At 37.5% G+C, this 16,293-nt stretch overlaps 1 protein-coding gene across 2 annotated transcripts in view; it reads left to right on the forward strand.

Annotated features, from left to right (window-relative positions):
• The window catches only part of DIAPH3 (diaphanous related formin 3), a 132,488-nt gene that overhangs the window by 27,035 nt on the left and 89,160 nt on the right, over positions 1-16,293 (forward strand). For both annotated transcript variants that reach the window (XM_042460876.1, XM_042460877.1), the window contains exons 13-19: positions 2,144-2,262; positions 3,626-3,690; positions 4,760-4,864; positions 6,435-6,737; positions 10,840-10,954; positions 13,784-13,876; positions 16,045-16,139. In XM_042460876.1, coding sequence (XP_042316810.1) covers positions 2,144-2,262; positions 3,626-3,690; positions 4,760-4,864; positions 6,435-6,737; positions 10,840-10,954; positions 13,784-13,876; positions 16,045-16,139 — 895 coding nt within the window. The remainder of the gene's footprint in view (positions 1-2,143; positions 2,263-3,625; positions 3,691-4,759; positions 4,865-6,434; positions 6,738-10,839; positions 10,955-13,783; positions 13,877-16,044; positions 16,140-16,293) is intronic.

The raw sequence follows: 16,293 nt of genomic DNA on the forward strand, positions 1-16,293 counted from the left end.
CCCACAGATTCAACCATCTACAGCTTGAGAAATATTCCGCAAAAAAAGTTTTAGAAAAGCAAACTTTGATTTTGCTGTTTTATATACGGAACAACATTTTACTATGCCATTGTACATAATGGAATTTTGAGCATCCACTGATTTAGGTATTTATGGGGGATACTGTAGCCAAACTCCAGTGGATACCAAGGGGACACTGTGCATTCCAATCCCAAGAAAGGGGACACCAGGGATTGCAGTAAACAAGGGACCATTCCATAAATTTGGAATGTACCATTTCATTAGTCTGGAATTTGAGCGAAGTGATGCTCAAAATTCTACAACAAAGATTTTTACCATATATGGAGGGGGAAATGCCAGATGACCAAGCTGGGTAAGGAATGGTTTCCAATTGATAAGATGTTCAGGCAAGGCTACATTTTATCACCCTTGTTCAACTGGTATGCTGAACATATCATACACAAAATTGGATTATAGTCTGAAGAAGATGTAAAAATTGGAAGAAGGAACATCAACATCTTAATATATACAGATGGCACTACTTGTAGCAAAAAAAATTAGCAAAGATTTGAACTGATTATGGAAGAAAGTCAAGGAAGAAAGTGCAAAGGCAGGTTTGCAGTTGAACATTAAGAAAACAAAAATAATTAATACAGATGGTTAAATTAGACAATGAGAACATTGAAATAGTTCAAGATTTTCTATATCTTGGGTCAATTATTAATCAGAATGGAGATTGCAGTCAAAAAATCAGAAGAAAACTAGGCCTTGGAAGGACAGCTGTGAAAGAACTAGATGAGACACTGAAGTATAAGTATAAATGTGGTGCTGGAATAGATATCGGTGGGTACTATGGACTCCCTGAAAGATAGATAAATGGGTCCTAGATCAAATCAAGCGTGAACTCTCCCTAGAAGCCATGAAGATTAACTGAGAATGTTATGCTTTGACTATATCATGAGAAGACATCACTCACTAGAAAATACAACAATACTTGCTAGGGAAGAAGACAGGAGGAAAAAAAGAAGACTGCATTGCAAGTGGATAGATTCAATCATGGGAGCTACATTCTTCAGTTTGCAACACCCAAGCAAGCCTGTTTCTAACAGGGTAACAGAAGGTCTCCATAAATGTATGTCAATGGCAGTTAACAACAAATGATAGTATAAAGATAAATTTAAAAAGAACAGTATATTTCCACATTAACACTTCTTTTATGAGATGTAACATAATGGCATAATTGTTGCACTCTGTCCTCAGTGAAAGAGGATTTTATGTTCCAAAGTAAATATAAACAGGGAAAACATGAGATGTTTCTTAGAACCGAAGAGAAATGTGAATTTTAAAGGCAATATAAGAATATAAGACTATAAAGAAATGTAAGAGTCCAACTGTGTCATTTCAAAGGTCTTTCTAGCTCAGGATCCTGTTTCCCAGCAGGACCAACCAAGTGCTTGTGGGAAGCCAGCAAACAGGGTTTGAATACAGCTGTCCTTAGAACCTAAGATGAACAAATTTGCCTCAGACTAAAAGCCTAGTTAGTTCAGCATCCTGTTTTGCGCAATGCCAGCTAGTTGCCCAGGGGAGGCCTGCAAGCAGGACACAGTGGCAACAACCCTTGCCTGCATTTGTTTCCTAGCAACTGCTATTCAGAACCATGGTTCTGTGATCCTGGTGGAATATTGCTATTGTTACTGGTTGTCATTGATAGCCTTATTCTCTGTAAATTTATTTTCAGACAGGACTTTACAGAAGTTATTGGGTACAGCAAATGTTACATGGAATTGTAAACTCTTCCTTTACCATAACAATAGCAAAGTTGTTACCTCAGAACCACAACTAACCTTAGCTAGGGTTCAGTCTTGATCAGGTCTTAAAATCTAGGTTTAAATCCAACTTAAATTAGTATTGCATATGTTACTATTTGAAGCCAACATAAGAAGCAACTTAATGTCAAAAGTTTCAGATCTTTAGGTTCCATCTTTTCTGAAATTAGTATGTTATTTTAAATTCTCCTCACTGAAAACAGTACTTCTAAAAATGTTCTTGTCAGTGGCATAAATTGTTTTTGTAGCTAACTTGCTTGTACAACTATTCTATTTTTAACTAATATATGTATGTATTTTCTCCTTCACATGTGCAGACCTCTGTATTTCAAATTAATTGAAGAGTGCATTTCACAGATAGTCTTGCACCGAAGTGGAGTAGACCCAGATTTTAGTTATCGTAAAAGGCTGGATGTAGACTTTAGTCATTTAATGGGTAGGTCTTTTAATATTACTGCTTCATAAAAATATATTTGAAAAACCAAAGGTGACAGCCCACACTTCCAAAGAAATCTGTTATGAAATGAGAGTACTGCCTCTTTCAGAAATGTTGGAAGCTTTTCTATAATCACACAACACGGATCCTGCGTTGACCATTTGACAGAAAGTCAGTGAATCCTTGCCCCTGCCATATGTGTTATATGGTGCAGGTGCTTGTATGCTCTTCACCCATTCACAAATTTGTTGTTGTTGTGTGCCTTTGAGTTGTTTCCAGCTTATGGAAGATGGCTAAAATGACTATCCAGCTACTATCTCATCCAGCTGCTATCACAGTATTTTCTTGGCAAATTTCTTCAGACAGAATTTGCTATTGCTACAGATATACATATAAAACATTGTAGATCATAGTTTTTTTGTGGGTTTTTCGGGCTATGTGGCCATGTTCTAGAAGAGTTTATTCCTGATGTTTCACCAGCATCTGTGGCTGGCATCTTCAGAGTATGCTTGCCTGGAAAGGAATTGGGATATATATATACTGTGTGAACCTGGGAATGCAGGAGTGATTTGCATGTGTATTGTTCTGTTGCTACTGGCAGGCCTCAGGGTGGGAGGGGATGCAAAAGAGGATTAATGTCTGTTTGATTAGTGCTCATAGTCTGCTGGGAAAACCTTGACCCTGGATGATTTCTCATTTGCATCTGTTGAGTCTTCATCTTGCAATTTTTCAGGACTGGTAGCCAAACCTTGTTAAATTAAGGGTTTCCTCTTTCCTGTTGAAATTGTCCAGGTGTTTGTGGATTTCAGTGGCTTCCCTGTGCATCCTGACATGGTATTGGTTGGCCTGGTCCAGACTTTCAGTGTTTTCAAACAGTATTTTATGCCCAGGACGGTTTGCAACGTGTTTTGCTACTGCTGGCAAGTAGCCCAAAAAACCCACAAAAAACTATGGATGTCGGCCATGAAAGCCTTTGACTTCACATTGTGGTCATGTCTTAAACTCCCCACGAAGATATTTATTAAATAGTTAAAATATATCCTGTATTTCTCCTGAGATGGGGTACAAAATTTGTAAAACATCTCTGATACTTATGGCCCTGGAACTATAATCCAAGATGATATACCATACCTTGAAAGTGACCCTGACCTCCATGCCTTCCTTTTAATCAGCTCAGCTTAGTAATTATCAAAAACCATGTCAGTAATAATCAAGCACCATATTTTTCATACATCTGCAGTTGATTCTTTTGAAATAATAGCCATGTTGTGGCCAGCCATATGGGGAACTGATTCTTCTGAAAGACAGACCAGATGTTGAATTTTTAAAAGGCTTTAAACAAGCAGAATTTGTTTCCTTCTAGATGTTTGCATTGAGCAAAAGAAAATAGAAGAACTTGAAGAGAGAGCATCAGAATTCTCAAAAAAGGTTAGAAGTGCAAGGATATTTTTATTTACTTACCTATATTTTGTAACTATGTATGATTTCCAATCTGTTCTGAGACTTGTGCCATTTTAACAAGCCAAAAAATAAACATTATGCCCAAGATCCATGAGTAGTTTTCAGTGTTTTACTTGTAAATTAAAAACAACAACTGTGTGGTTTCTAAATTGAAATATTTTAATCTATTTAATGTTACAGTAAAAATCCCTTCCCATTAGACAGGTGCTGTATGATTCATGTGCCCTGCTAGACATGGATGGGCAGATGGATCATATAGCACCTGTCTAGTTTTATATTTAGACCCAGGGAAAGAGAAATCAGCTAGTCCTTCCATTGTGAGTGTGTGTGTTTGAGGGGGGGAGGGAGAAGGCAGAAAAATGCATAGTTTAGTATCCATAGAGGACTATATTTGCACAATAATGCCGTGAGGGAGCAACATATTGCCTATTTTTGGTTCAGTATCAGGGAAGTGTTTGAATGTATTTCAAGGACATTACACCAATGGTTTGAAAACCAGTGTCCTAACTCATAAGTATAGGTCGATGTTAGTAAACAGTTCTTAAAGTATCAGTTTTCTGTTTGATCATGGTCACATCTGGTGTTTATTAAATCTCCCACCATTTTAATTGTAATAAGATGGAAATATGTCTGTTCTAGGGCTGGAGCAGCCCCAATTATGCTAGTGAAAATCTCTAAATTTGTAGCTATACTGCTGGTGGTGGGCCCCCAATAAGTATTCTGAAGGCAGGTGGTGGGCTTGGGTTCACTGGATTGGCTGGATAGGCTCCGAGATCAGGCTATTCCTCTATACCAATCTGATGCTGATATAACTAATTTCATCCAAGCATAGGTTTAAAAAAAACAACCTATTGAGGTTACAGGAATGCATTGGAAGTAGTCATTAATCCACCACTTTGTACCTTCATCAACATAGGAGTGAACAGTAAGTGTATCAAGCTTGTATAATATGTGAAACAAAGAATCAAGGAATTATGCTGGCAGTTTTGAAAGAATGAGTACATTAATAAACGGTACTTTCATGTTTATATTCTAGTTTGAAAATGAATTCTTAGCTCATCAAGAGACAAAAGCACAGCTTCAGAAAACTGAAGAAAAACTTAGTCATTTTGAAGCAGAACAAAGAGCTCATAAATGCAAGGTAAAGTAGCTCATTTCTAGAACATTGTTGTTCATAGAATCACAATGACAAACAGGCTACTGTGTCATGTACAGCTGGATAATATAAAAAATATAAAAGGTGTCCACTTTGGGGACACAGTTTGGGTTTTTTAAAAAATATTTTTTGCATAATATGCCTATAGTCTAAATATCTATTTTTTTTAAATCTCACCCTTAGTGCAACATACAGTAAATCCCAAATATAGAGAGAGTCTCTAATAATAATAATAATAATAATAATAATAATAATAATAATAATAATAGGTTTTATTTCTGTTTTCCCGCCTCTCCCGACGGACCAGAGTGGGATTACAACAGTATTTCTTGAATCAATGGGAACTGGTCAGTGAACATTAACATAAGTCTCATTGATTCAGTGGGTCTGATCCAGCTGAGACTTTTTAGATTTAGATCTGTATCACAAAAGTAATTGTCATTTAAGTCATAGCACATAATGCTGGCCTTTTCCCTGGATTTTGTGATGAAGCTTACTGTTCTGTGGTGGGGATGGACAGTTAGCATGTGTAGGTGTGGTTATTCCATGTGCCCTAAAGATAGAAATATTTGTGGAGGAGTGGGAAGATTTATGGGTGTGAATGTTTGTTATTTTTGCAATATGCTACAAAACAAGAGTCTGCATTGTACCACATCTCTCAGAGGTATCACCAGAGTCCCTTGTGACAGTGCACAGTGTCCAGCTGAATTCAATAGTCTTTCCAAACTTGGTATTTGCCAAATGTATGCTCACTTATCTCAGTTCTTATGCTTGTGAACAGGTAACATAATCATCATTTGAGAAAGTTAACAGTTGTAGGAGTAATGTATGCCACCATTGCTGTAAAGATATCTAATGTAGCTACATTAGATTTTTATTGTGCTTGGAAGCAAATAGTTAGGCAGTGCAATTGAGTTACTTTCTTTTGGTGAGCTGTAACATTACATAACATTACTACTGAGGGTCCCAGGGGCTAGATTAGCCTCCACATCGAAGAGGTCGTTTACCATCATCGCCCCGACCCTCTGGAACACGCTGCCCATAGAGCTCCGCTCAGCCACCTCCCTGGCCCAGTTCAGGAAGGAATTAAAGACCTTCCTGTTCCAGTTAGCATTCCCGGACACAAGTTCCAGTTAGTCCCCCCCCCTCCTCTGACAGCAGTGGCAAGCTGGCCAGAATGGGTTTTAATGTGGGTTTTAATTATATTTTTATTGTATTTGTATTGTGATGGTTGATACGCTGTGCACCGCCCTGATTGTAAGAAGGGCGGTATAAAAATAATTTTTTTATATTATTTATTATTATTATTATTATTATAATTATTGGTGGAGAAGAGCATTATATCCCAAACTGTCAAACTGATGACCATACAAAGAATTGTTTGTGTAAGGTCATTGTCTGCATAGACATCATATTTTACTTTTCTACATTAAATTTACAGCCATGAGTGGCTTTGTGGAATATAATAACAGGTATGTCATCTTTGATTTGTGGATGGGGCATACTTTTAGTCTATACAATATTTCATTCCTAATTTTGAAACTTTCTTTTTCAGAATGGTTCAGTGACTAATGGAACATCTTTGGAAAGCTCACAAGCTGATGCAACACCTGATTTATTGGCACCTTGCACTGGAGCAGTGCCACCCCCACCTCCACCTCCACCTCCATTACCAGCTTCCTTTACTAATGGTTCAGGAAAACCTCCTCTTTCTGGTGTCCCTCCTCCTCCTCCTCCTCCACTACCAACATTGGCTGGGGTGCAACATTCTCCTCCTCCTCATGTGCTGCCTTTTGGATTGAAGCCCAAAAAAGAATTTAGGCCCGAGGTTACTATGAAAAGATTCAATTGGTCAAAGGTAAAATAAGAATGAAAGTTATCTTATGCATAAAGGGCTCTACTTAGTCCTGAATTCTAAGGCACTGTTAAGATGCTGACTTTAGTAAAATGACACTTATTAGCTCTAAACCTGCCATTCTCATGATGTTTTCTGCATGCAAGTTGAACAAGTAGGGTGACAGAATGCATCCTTGCTTGGCTCTTTTGTCATTTGGGAACCAGTCGATATCTCCAAATTCTGTTCTAACTGTAGCCTCTTGTCCTGAGTACAGATTTCTCCTCAGAACTATCAGGTGTAGTGGCACTCCCATGTCTTTTCATGATCTATGAAGTCAAAGGCTTTGCTATAGTCTGTAAAGCACAAGCCAATTTTCTTTTTGGCATTCCCTCATGTGCCCCATCAGTACAATATGTTTGCAATGTGGTCTCTAGTGCTTCTATCTTTCCTGAACCCTGCTTGAACCTCTGGGATTTGTCTCTCCATATATGGCTGGAGTCAGTGCTGCAGAAATTTGAACATAATTTAGTTGTGTGGGAGATTAATTTGAGCATAATTTGGTTGTGTGCTATGGTTCTGTAGTCTTTCATGTCTCCTTTTTGGAAGATACTAAAAACCATTCTGTTGGCCACCATTTTGTTTTCTATATTTGTTCATATACTAGTTAGCACTAGAGGTGCTTTTGTCTGTGTATTTGTTTATTTATTTATGCATGCCCAGTAGGCAGCACAAAAACTTTATAGGAAACTTACATACCACAGATCACCTACATTTGGTGTATAGATGCCATTTGTGATGTATAACTCATTTCTTGTCATTTCCATAGATGAGGCTTTTATTAATAGCTCATTTGTTATGCTTATACTTTGATGAGCAGTGTTGAGCTGTTTTTGGAAATGTTTCATTTTTGTTAACTGCTGTCAAGTCAACATTAACTTACAGCAACTCTATGAATGAGAGACCTCCAAGTCACTCTGTTAAAAACAACCTTGCTCAACTCTTGCAAATGGAGGGCTGTGGTTCCTTGGTTGAGTCTATCCACCTATAGTGCATCCTTTCTCTTTTTCTACTGCCTTCTACCCTAGCAAGTATTATTGTCTTTTCTAGTGAGTCATGTCTTCTCATGATATGGCCAAAATACTAGTCTCAGTTTGGTCATCTAGGGAAACTTCAGGCTTGCTTTGCTCTAGAATCTATCCTTTTATCTTTTCGGCAATCCATGGTATCCACAAACTTTCAAATGAGTGTTTTTTAAGATAAGAGTGTTCTTATCTGTATTTTTTCACTATCCAGTATTCACAACCATGTACAGAAATCAGAAATACAATGGCATGGACAATCCTGACTTGGTATTCAATGATATAGCTTTACACTTGTCTATTTCCTTCATAGCTGCCCTTCCAAGCCCTATTTGTTTTGTGGTTTTTTGAGTGTACTGTCCATTCTGATTAATGACTGAGCCAAAGTTTAGGAGTGGTTTTTTTTTTACTGTTTTTGATTATTTCAATGTCTTCTTTGACTACTTTAAAGTTATGTAAATAATTTGTACTTATTTTTCTTAGAGTTCAATTGTAACCCTGCCTTTGCACTTTTTTTCTTGACTTTCTTCAATAGTCATTCCAAGTCTTTCCCGTTTTCTGCTAGTAGTATGGTATTATCTTCCTATATTGATTTGTTGATGTTCCTTCCTCCAGTTTTCACATCTCCTTCTTGAGGCTCTAATTCAATTTTGTGCATAATACATTCAGCATACAACGTAAATACATAGGGAGATAAAATGCAGCCTTGCCTGACCCTCTCGTTAACTGGAACATATTATGTTTCTCCATATTCTGTCTCTTTGTCTTGAGTACAGGATACACCCCAGGACAATAAAATGTTTTGGTAGACACATTTCTTTAAGAGTGATGCATAGTTTTTCATGGTCTACACAATCAAATACTTTGCTATGATCTATAAAGTTCTGGCTGATTTTATTTTGAAATTGTTTGGTGTGCTCCATTACTCCATTTATAGTATGATCCCTAATGTTAGTTCCTTTCCTGGACCCAGCCTGGACATCTGGCATTTATTGTTTCATATATGATAAAAAGTCTTTGTTGAAGTATTTTTAGAATCATCTTTGCTTACCTGGAAAGTTAATGGAATGGTCCAGTGCTTTCTGCAATCCCAGATGTCTCTTTTCTTGGGGATTGAAATGTATAGTGAACGTTTCCAATCTGTGGGCCATTATTTTGTTTTTCATATTTGCTAATTTGACAGACTTTAGTAAGAATTTGAGTGGATTCTATCTCTGCTACTTGAAACAGCTCTATTGATACTCCATCTCTTCCTAGTGATTTATTTTCTCCCAAGTGCTTCAAGTGCAGCTTCCACTTCACTTTCTAAAATGGTTCTTCCAATGGTTCTTGTTTAAATGAATCTGTCATCCTTTCATCTTTTTAATTCAGTTATTCAGTTTATTGTTTTCCATTGATTTTTTACTCTTTCTTGGTCATGCAGTGTGTTCTTTTGCTCGGCACATAACATCCCTCTTTTGGTTTAAATTTCCCTTTGATTTCTCTGATATTGTAGAAGAGCTCTTTTGTTCTACTTTTTTATCCAATGGTGGCATGGCCATGTGCACATGCCGCCACTGGGGACAACAGAACTTGAGAATCTGCGAATTTTGGCATCCACTGGGGGATGGCTCTGGAACAGTTTCCCTGCGGATACCAAGGGCCGACTGTACTGTACAAATCTGGGTCAGCTTATACAAGGGTTGATGCAGTATCTCTGTCTGTTGAGATGCCACTGCCCTCCAAGCAGACTTCTGGCTTGCTCAAAAACATGGTGATGACTCTTTGCTGTTTCCCGGCCATGATGGGGAGAGCAAAGGAGGCTGATGCTTCCTTTAGGTTCTCCCTGAATTAACTAGGCTCTTGCCATAGTCCGTCGAGGGTGAACCTGGAAAAATCACTAACCCCCTCCACTCCCTACTCTTTGAAGGATTTGAATAAGACATTTGTTTATATTTGTCAGCTTCTCAGGGTTAAAATCGGGCACAGGTATCCCATTAAAGTTAAAGGCTGTAATCATTGATAGACTTTGTTACATGCCCTTAAATTTTAATCTCAATTTATCAAAATCCGTAATTTTATTCCCAAACCCCATCCTTGATTTATACATGAGGTTGACTTATAGATGAGCATACATAGTATTATGGTAATAATAATCTTTACATTAGCCTTAATCCGACTGTTTTTGTGTGTGCTGTATTATTGTTGCATTTTATATTGTATATAAAATGTATATTGCCATGTTATAAAGTGCTAATTAAAGTGGTCTTCCATGGGCCAGTGCTGGCCCCTAGCCATCAGCTTTTGGTCCCTGGCTACTTTCCAGGAAAGAAAGAAGCAATTGCAATTAATGGGCACAAATATGGTACTGGTCTCTGCCACACAAGGAAAAAAATAATTTCTCCCACATCAGTAGCATGCATATATATATATATATATATGAGGAAAAATGTATTGTCACATAATCTCAAGATGTTAAAGAACTGGAAAAGTAAAGCAGAGAAAGAATATGGTTAAGACACAGAATTGTTTGAAGGAGTGCCAAGCTTTGAAAAATTATTTTTTGGGGAAGTCAGGTTCTAGAATCCCCAGCTAGCGTGGTCACTAGGAATTATGATCCAAATTTAGGGGAATTGTAGTCCAAAATAGTAATGTTTATAAACTTTGGGGAAGAGGGAGTGCTGAATCTATATAATGCAGTACTGATATATTCTGTTTTCATTCTGCATCCTAGTACACTCTGTCCCACTCATGTATATTATGTGGTCAGCTTACTGTAACCAGTAAGAATTCACTTATGTTATCCTTTAGAGAACCAACCAGTACAGAAGGGCTGGGGAAATTGTGGCCTTCCAGATGTTTGTGAAGTAACATTATAATTTGGCCCTTCTGTTGATGACAATTGCAAAGCAATTACATACAGAGGCCACAGACTCCCCAGCCCTATGTTATAGATTAGTCTTGAGCCAGAATCAAGTCTAAGCCATGGTTAAGAACAGAGATTCTGTATTGTGTATATAACATTTACTGGTAAAATAAAATAAGACATTATGATATATTTACAGATTAGACCACAGGAAATGAATGAAAACTGCTTCTGGATATTGGCAAATGATGACAAATATGAGAATCCTGATCTCCTATGCAAGCTGGAGCTTACATTTTCTTGCCAAAAAAATGGTAGGTAACAATCTGAACTGTCATTGTATTGAAAAATTAGCCAAAGCAGCATCTTCACAAAGATCACAAATTGTTTAATCCTGGTGTTGTTTTCCCTTTCTTTTTGTATCCTCTCTCTTTCTTTATAGTAGCAGAACTACTATAACACCCTCTTTCATTTGTTAGAATAATTCATTCAACTGTGGCCATGTTCTAGAAGAGTTTCTTCCTGATGTTTTGCCAGCATCTGTGGCTGGCCTCTTCAGAGAATGCTTCCATCCATTCTCTGAAGAGAATGGATGTGGATGTGAAAGTAAGGAAAATTTGAAACAAATTCTATATTTGATAACTGCAGCAAGGATAACTTTCAAAGAGGTGGGAAGATAGTAACGTTCCAGAAAACGATGAATGGTTAAATAAAGTGCTGGAGGTCATAGAAATTGATAATTTGATGATTCTGTTGAAAGAAGATGTAGATCAGGAGGAGGAAACAAGATGCGATTTAGTTATAGATTATTGTAATAAAAGATGGGCAAAAATGAATCCATAATATGAGAAAAGTAATATACAACTCTGGGAATACCAACATTAAGAGACTGGTCAGAAAAAATACATAGACTTAAAAATGCAATCTGGAAAAGGGAAACTGAGGAAATATGTATAAAAGTGACAAACAATGCCTAATATAAGACGTAATATAAAACGTATATAAGAGGAGAACATATTCTTTGAAATGAAGAAAGAGATTAAAAGATAGTGAGATAAGGGTTGAGAGAAATACAAGGAGGAGGAAGAAAGAAGAGTGCTGTCTAAATTTGTAATGAAAATTCTTGAAACATCAGTGGAGATATGTGTGGAGGGATATGGAGGGTGGAGGGACAGAATATGTAACACAATTTTGTCAAAAATGTAGATGAGATTTGGTTGAAGATATTGTATATAAAATTATTTTAATAATAATAATAGTAATAATAACAACAACAACAACAATAATAAAGTATTTAATGGCATTTAAGCATTGAGAGATTTTGGTATGCACATGAGGGTGGGGGTGGGGGTGGTCCTGTAACCAAACCCCAGTGGATACAAGGGCCCACTGTACCATTCAAAGGATGTTCAGAGGATGTCAGAGGATGAAATTAGATCTGCTTAACAGTGTATTCATTGTTTCTTAGTTCCACCAATAAAATAGAATACCTCTGAGAGATTCTGAGAATTAATGAGGAAATGGCTTCTGGATTGTGATGGTAGTTTTAAGATGTACTGCTGATACTTGAACATCATTTGGGATTTACTTTGGTAATTAGAGAGCGAACTTGGTTTACTTCTAAGGGTATATATCATATGTACACAATAGTACATACATGATGTATAGTCTGTTGTTCAGGATCATCAGTAAGGGACTATTAAAAGCCAAAGGACTTTATCCAAAGTTTGTCTAAGACTGATGAGAAATTATCTTTCCTTTTGTTTTCTTTAGACAGTATATATTGTCATTATGCACTAATTAGTAGATACCAGGCAGTTGCTAGGATGCCAGACAAACATAATGGAGTAGCTTTAGATAAATAACAATTATAATAGCATGTAGATGCATCTTGATTAATCGACTCATATTGTGAATACATCACTGTTGCTTTGAATGTGTAAGAAATACTATAAATAGTGTAGCCCAAGTCTGACATTTGGGAAGAAATTATGCAAAAGAGGGCTGGAGGAATAATTGGGTAATTTCTATCTCTTCCAATACTGTGAAAACTGAATTCTAGGGCCACTATGAGTAGTTACTTGCTCATAGAATTCTAAAATTTCTTTGTTTTAAGTGTTGTAGTGCAGGGCTGACCTCTAGCCTCACAAGCCATTTGTGGGGGGCCCAGGAGGTCAGTTTTTAAAAATGTATTTTGCTCTAAAATATCCCCTAGGACTGGTGAGGGGCATCTCTACCACATTTTGGGGGGACCTGGGTCTAGTTAGATCCAGTAGAGGCATTTTTTGAAAAGAAAAGAAAGCAAAGTGACTTCTTAGCACTTTCTGCTATTAGAAAAGGTGTTCCTTGGGCCCAAAATGTCCCAGGCAGCCCTCCAAACATCGTGATAATGTGCCCATATCCACAGAGGGTGTTTGGCAACAAAACCTGCTTTCCCCCTCCTGAAATGGGGGCAGTGGAGGGGACTGCAACATTCCAGGGACTTCTGAAAGTCTAGCAAGGCCTCCTACCCTTCCATGGTTGCCCACCATGGTCTATAGTGAGCTGGCTGTTATGATTGATAGAAAAATGAGTCAGGAGGCTGTTCATTTATCTCCAAGCGTTAGTGACACAGTATGGGGAAAAAGTGCTTTTACAGTAGCAGGGTCACCCAGCAGCAATCAGTGCATATACCACTCATGGCACAGTCTATTGTTCAATACTGTAGAGTCTTTGTGTAGATTTCCTCGTTCTGTGTGTTATTCCCTTTGCAGGTTGGTAGTTTGCTTGGTTTCCTTAATAACAATTTGTGCTGGCACACTGTATTTTGAAACAGAAGGACATTGTCAAACCTGATAACTCCATCTCCTTTTTTGCTATGGAGAGGAACATCCCTCCCCGCGCCTCATTCCCTAGGTTACAGTGGTGTGCCTGCGAAATGTTTTCATGCATTAGGACTCATGAATATGTTGACAAAGCAGTGTTGAGGTCATTATAATTTATTTCTAAAATAGTAATAACAAAAAGCTACTAAATGCTTTTTACATGTTGAAGAAAGTTTGCACAAGTTTATTTTTGTATGGGCTGAATTCCAACACAAATAGGAAATGCATAAGACTATTAATATTGCTGTATTCTGACACAGTATTGTTCTTACTTGACAGTAAAAAAAGATGAAGCTTTTGAAGAGAAGAAATCTGTTAAAAAGCGAATCAAAGAACTCAAAATTCTGGATCCAAAGACTGCCCAAAACCTTTGTAAGTAAATGTTTTATATTATTTAAAGTATTTGAGGACATTTGATAAATTTTTACTTATTAATCTTCATTCTTTGTTTCAGTTATCAGTACTATTTTTTGAACAGTAGTACAGTAGAGTCTCGATTATCTGACATAAACAGGCCGGCTGATAGTCGGATAACCAAATATGTCAGATAATCCAGACTGTCCCCAATGACAGCACGCACGCACCCGCACCACCATTGGGGACAAAAGTCCCTCGCCTCTCTTCCCTTCCTCTCCTCCCTTCCTCCTTCCCTTCTTCGTGGCTTCATTTTCCTCAGCCCAAAGGGAATGCAGGCACTCCTCGCAGGCTGAGGAAAACTAAGCTGTTGCCATTATCTGACACCCCGCCTTCCTTCCTGTTGTTCGAAGGCTTCAGAGAGCTCCCTGCATGTCCCTGAAGCCTTGGAAGAGAAGGAGGGAGCTGTGAATGCGTGCTCCCCTGCCCTTCCAGTGCTTTGGGAGATGTTTGAGGTTTAGGAAGGGAGATGGGGGTGCGCATGCACGCACTGCTCTCATCCTCCACTATTTGTGAATTTTAACTTTTACGGGGGTCATGTGGCCCTAGCCCCCATGAAAGTTAAGAGTCTACTGTATTTTAAAACAGAACACCAATTATCACAATAGACTGACATTATGTAATAGTGAGAAAATTCATTAATTTAAGTACAAAGGCATTCAGATCTTGGTATCCTTTGTATAAAGCCAGTTTTATTGTCATGAATTGTGTCAGTATGTTTTTCATACATGAATGATTATTCTTTGAGATTTATTTTTTATCATTACAATTTTATAATTTTTAATCATGCTATTCTGTAATATTAATTATCTTCACCTGATATTTGGATTCTCCCTCTCACACTTTGATCCTTCTACTGGCACCTCCTGAACTAGGCATATTAGTGTTTTGGTATGTCTCTTTTCTTCTTCAGTAGATGGCTTCAGTCACTTTCCTCCTTTACACGGCATCTTTAGCTGACTCCCACAATAGGCTTTTTCTGCCTATCTGAGAGATAAACACCTCTTGAGGATATAGAATGGGGGGGGGGGGGTTGATATGAGTTTGTGAAGTACATTAGAAGTTTACACTCTTCTCTGAACACCATACAGGCAAGGTCTAGTATGAATATTCTTGCCTTTCCCACCCTGCTCAATTCTTTATTCACCCACTCCCCTTTTTCTTTTTCAAACATTTGGGTTGCTGATGTGCCACATATTCCAAGTGCCCTGGCAAATTTTGGTTGCTTTAACTACACTCAGAAAGCCCTGTAGTAGGGGTAGTTAAGCTGGAAAGGTACTAAGAAAAGCAATAGTACATTGCTTTGAACTTCACAAGCAGCAATACCTTCTCCTTTTGTGTCGTGTGTTCTTAGATTGTAAGCCTGAGGGCAGGGAACCGTCTAACTAAAAGATTGTATGTACAGCGCTGTGTAAATTTACAGCGCTTTATAAATAAAGGTTAATAATAATAATAATAATAATAATATTGGGCCAACTCCAAAGCATAAAATACATTCTGCAAGTTTTTGAAACTTCACTGGCTTCTTCATCAGGCAGATGTTAAAAATCTTCCAGGAGAAAAATAGTGATGGTGTTAGATTCACAAGCTTACATTCTGTAAATTAAGATGGTATTGAGAGATTTCAAATCAGGCAGAGGCAACTCCCCTTACTGGCCAAGTGGGGACCAGGGACAAAGAGCAATAAAAGAGGGATAATAAAATTTATACTCCATTAGCACAAAAAAGTAACTTCTTCTGAGATCCATTTGTCTTGTGCAAAGTAACTGCTCCTTTCTTAGGCAGAGAACACTGAAGTTCTCAAAGAGTGTCTGAACTGTTATATCTAGAAAAGCATTTTTGTAGTTCAATGAAAGAGTTTTACCTTTGTTAGAGGTAGAAAACCCCAAAGAGTTATGTCCCAGTCCTTTATTTCCCTCTTGTTTAGGATGCTCCTATTGCTGCTAAATTTGGTACCTTGAAATCCAGGAAAATATCTCTTTGGGGTTTCCTTTGCTTTTGAGTTGGCCCAATAAAGGTATTGATACTTCTGGATTTTGGATTTTGTTGTATTTTGATGCTCTGAATATATATTTTGCAAACTGGTACCACTGATAGACTGGATGTGTGCTTTTTTTTCTCTTTAGCTATCTTTCTGGGTTCTTTTCGGGTACCTTATGAAGAAATAAAAACAATGATTCTGGAAATAGATGAAGCCCAGCTTTCGGAATCCATGGTTCAGGTACCGTAAATAAGTATTGATTTTATTTATTTATTTATTTATGAGATTTATAGCCCTCCTTTCTCCCAAAATGTATTTCAATGTGGCTTACAATAATTTAAAAGGATAAAACTAAAACATTAACTACAAAAGTTAAAAATAATTAAACAACACT

The sequence above is a fragment of the Sceloporus undulatus genome, chromosome 3, assembly GCF_019175285.1.
Source record: "Sceloporus undulatus isolate JIND9_A2432 ecotype Alabama chromosome 3, SceUnd_v1.1, whole genome shotgun sequence".
Classification (NCBI taxonomy): domain Eukaryota; kingdom Metazoa; phylum Chordata; class Lepidosauria; order Squamata; family Phrynosomatidae; genus Sceloporus; species Sceloporus undulatus.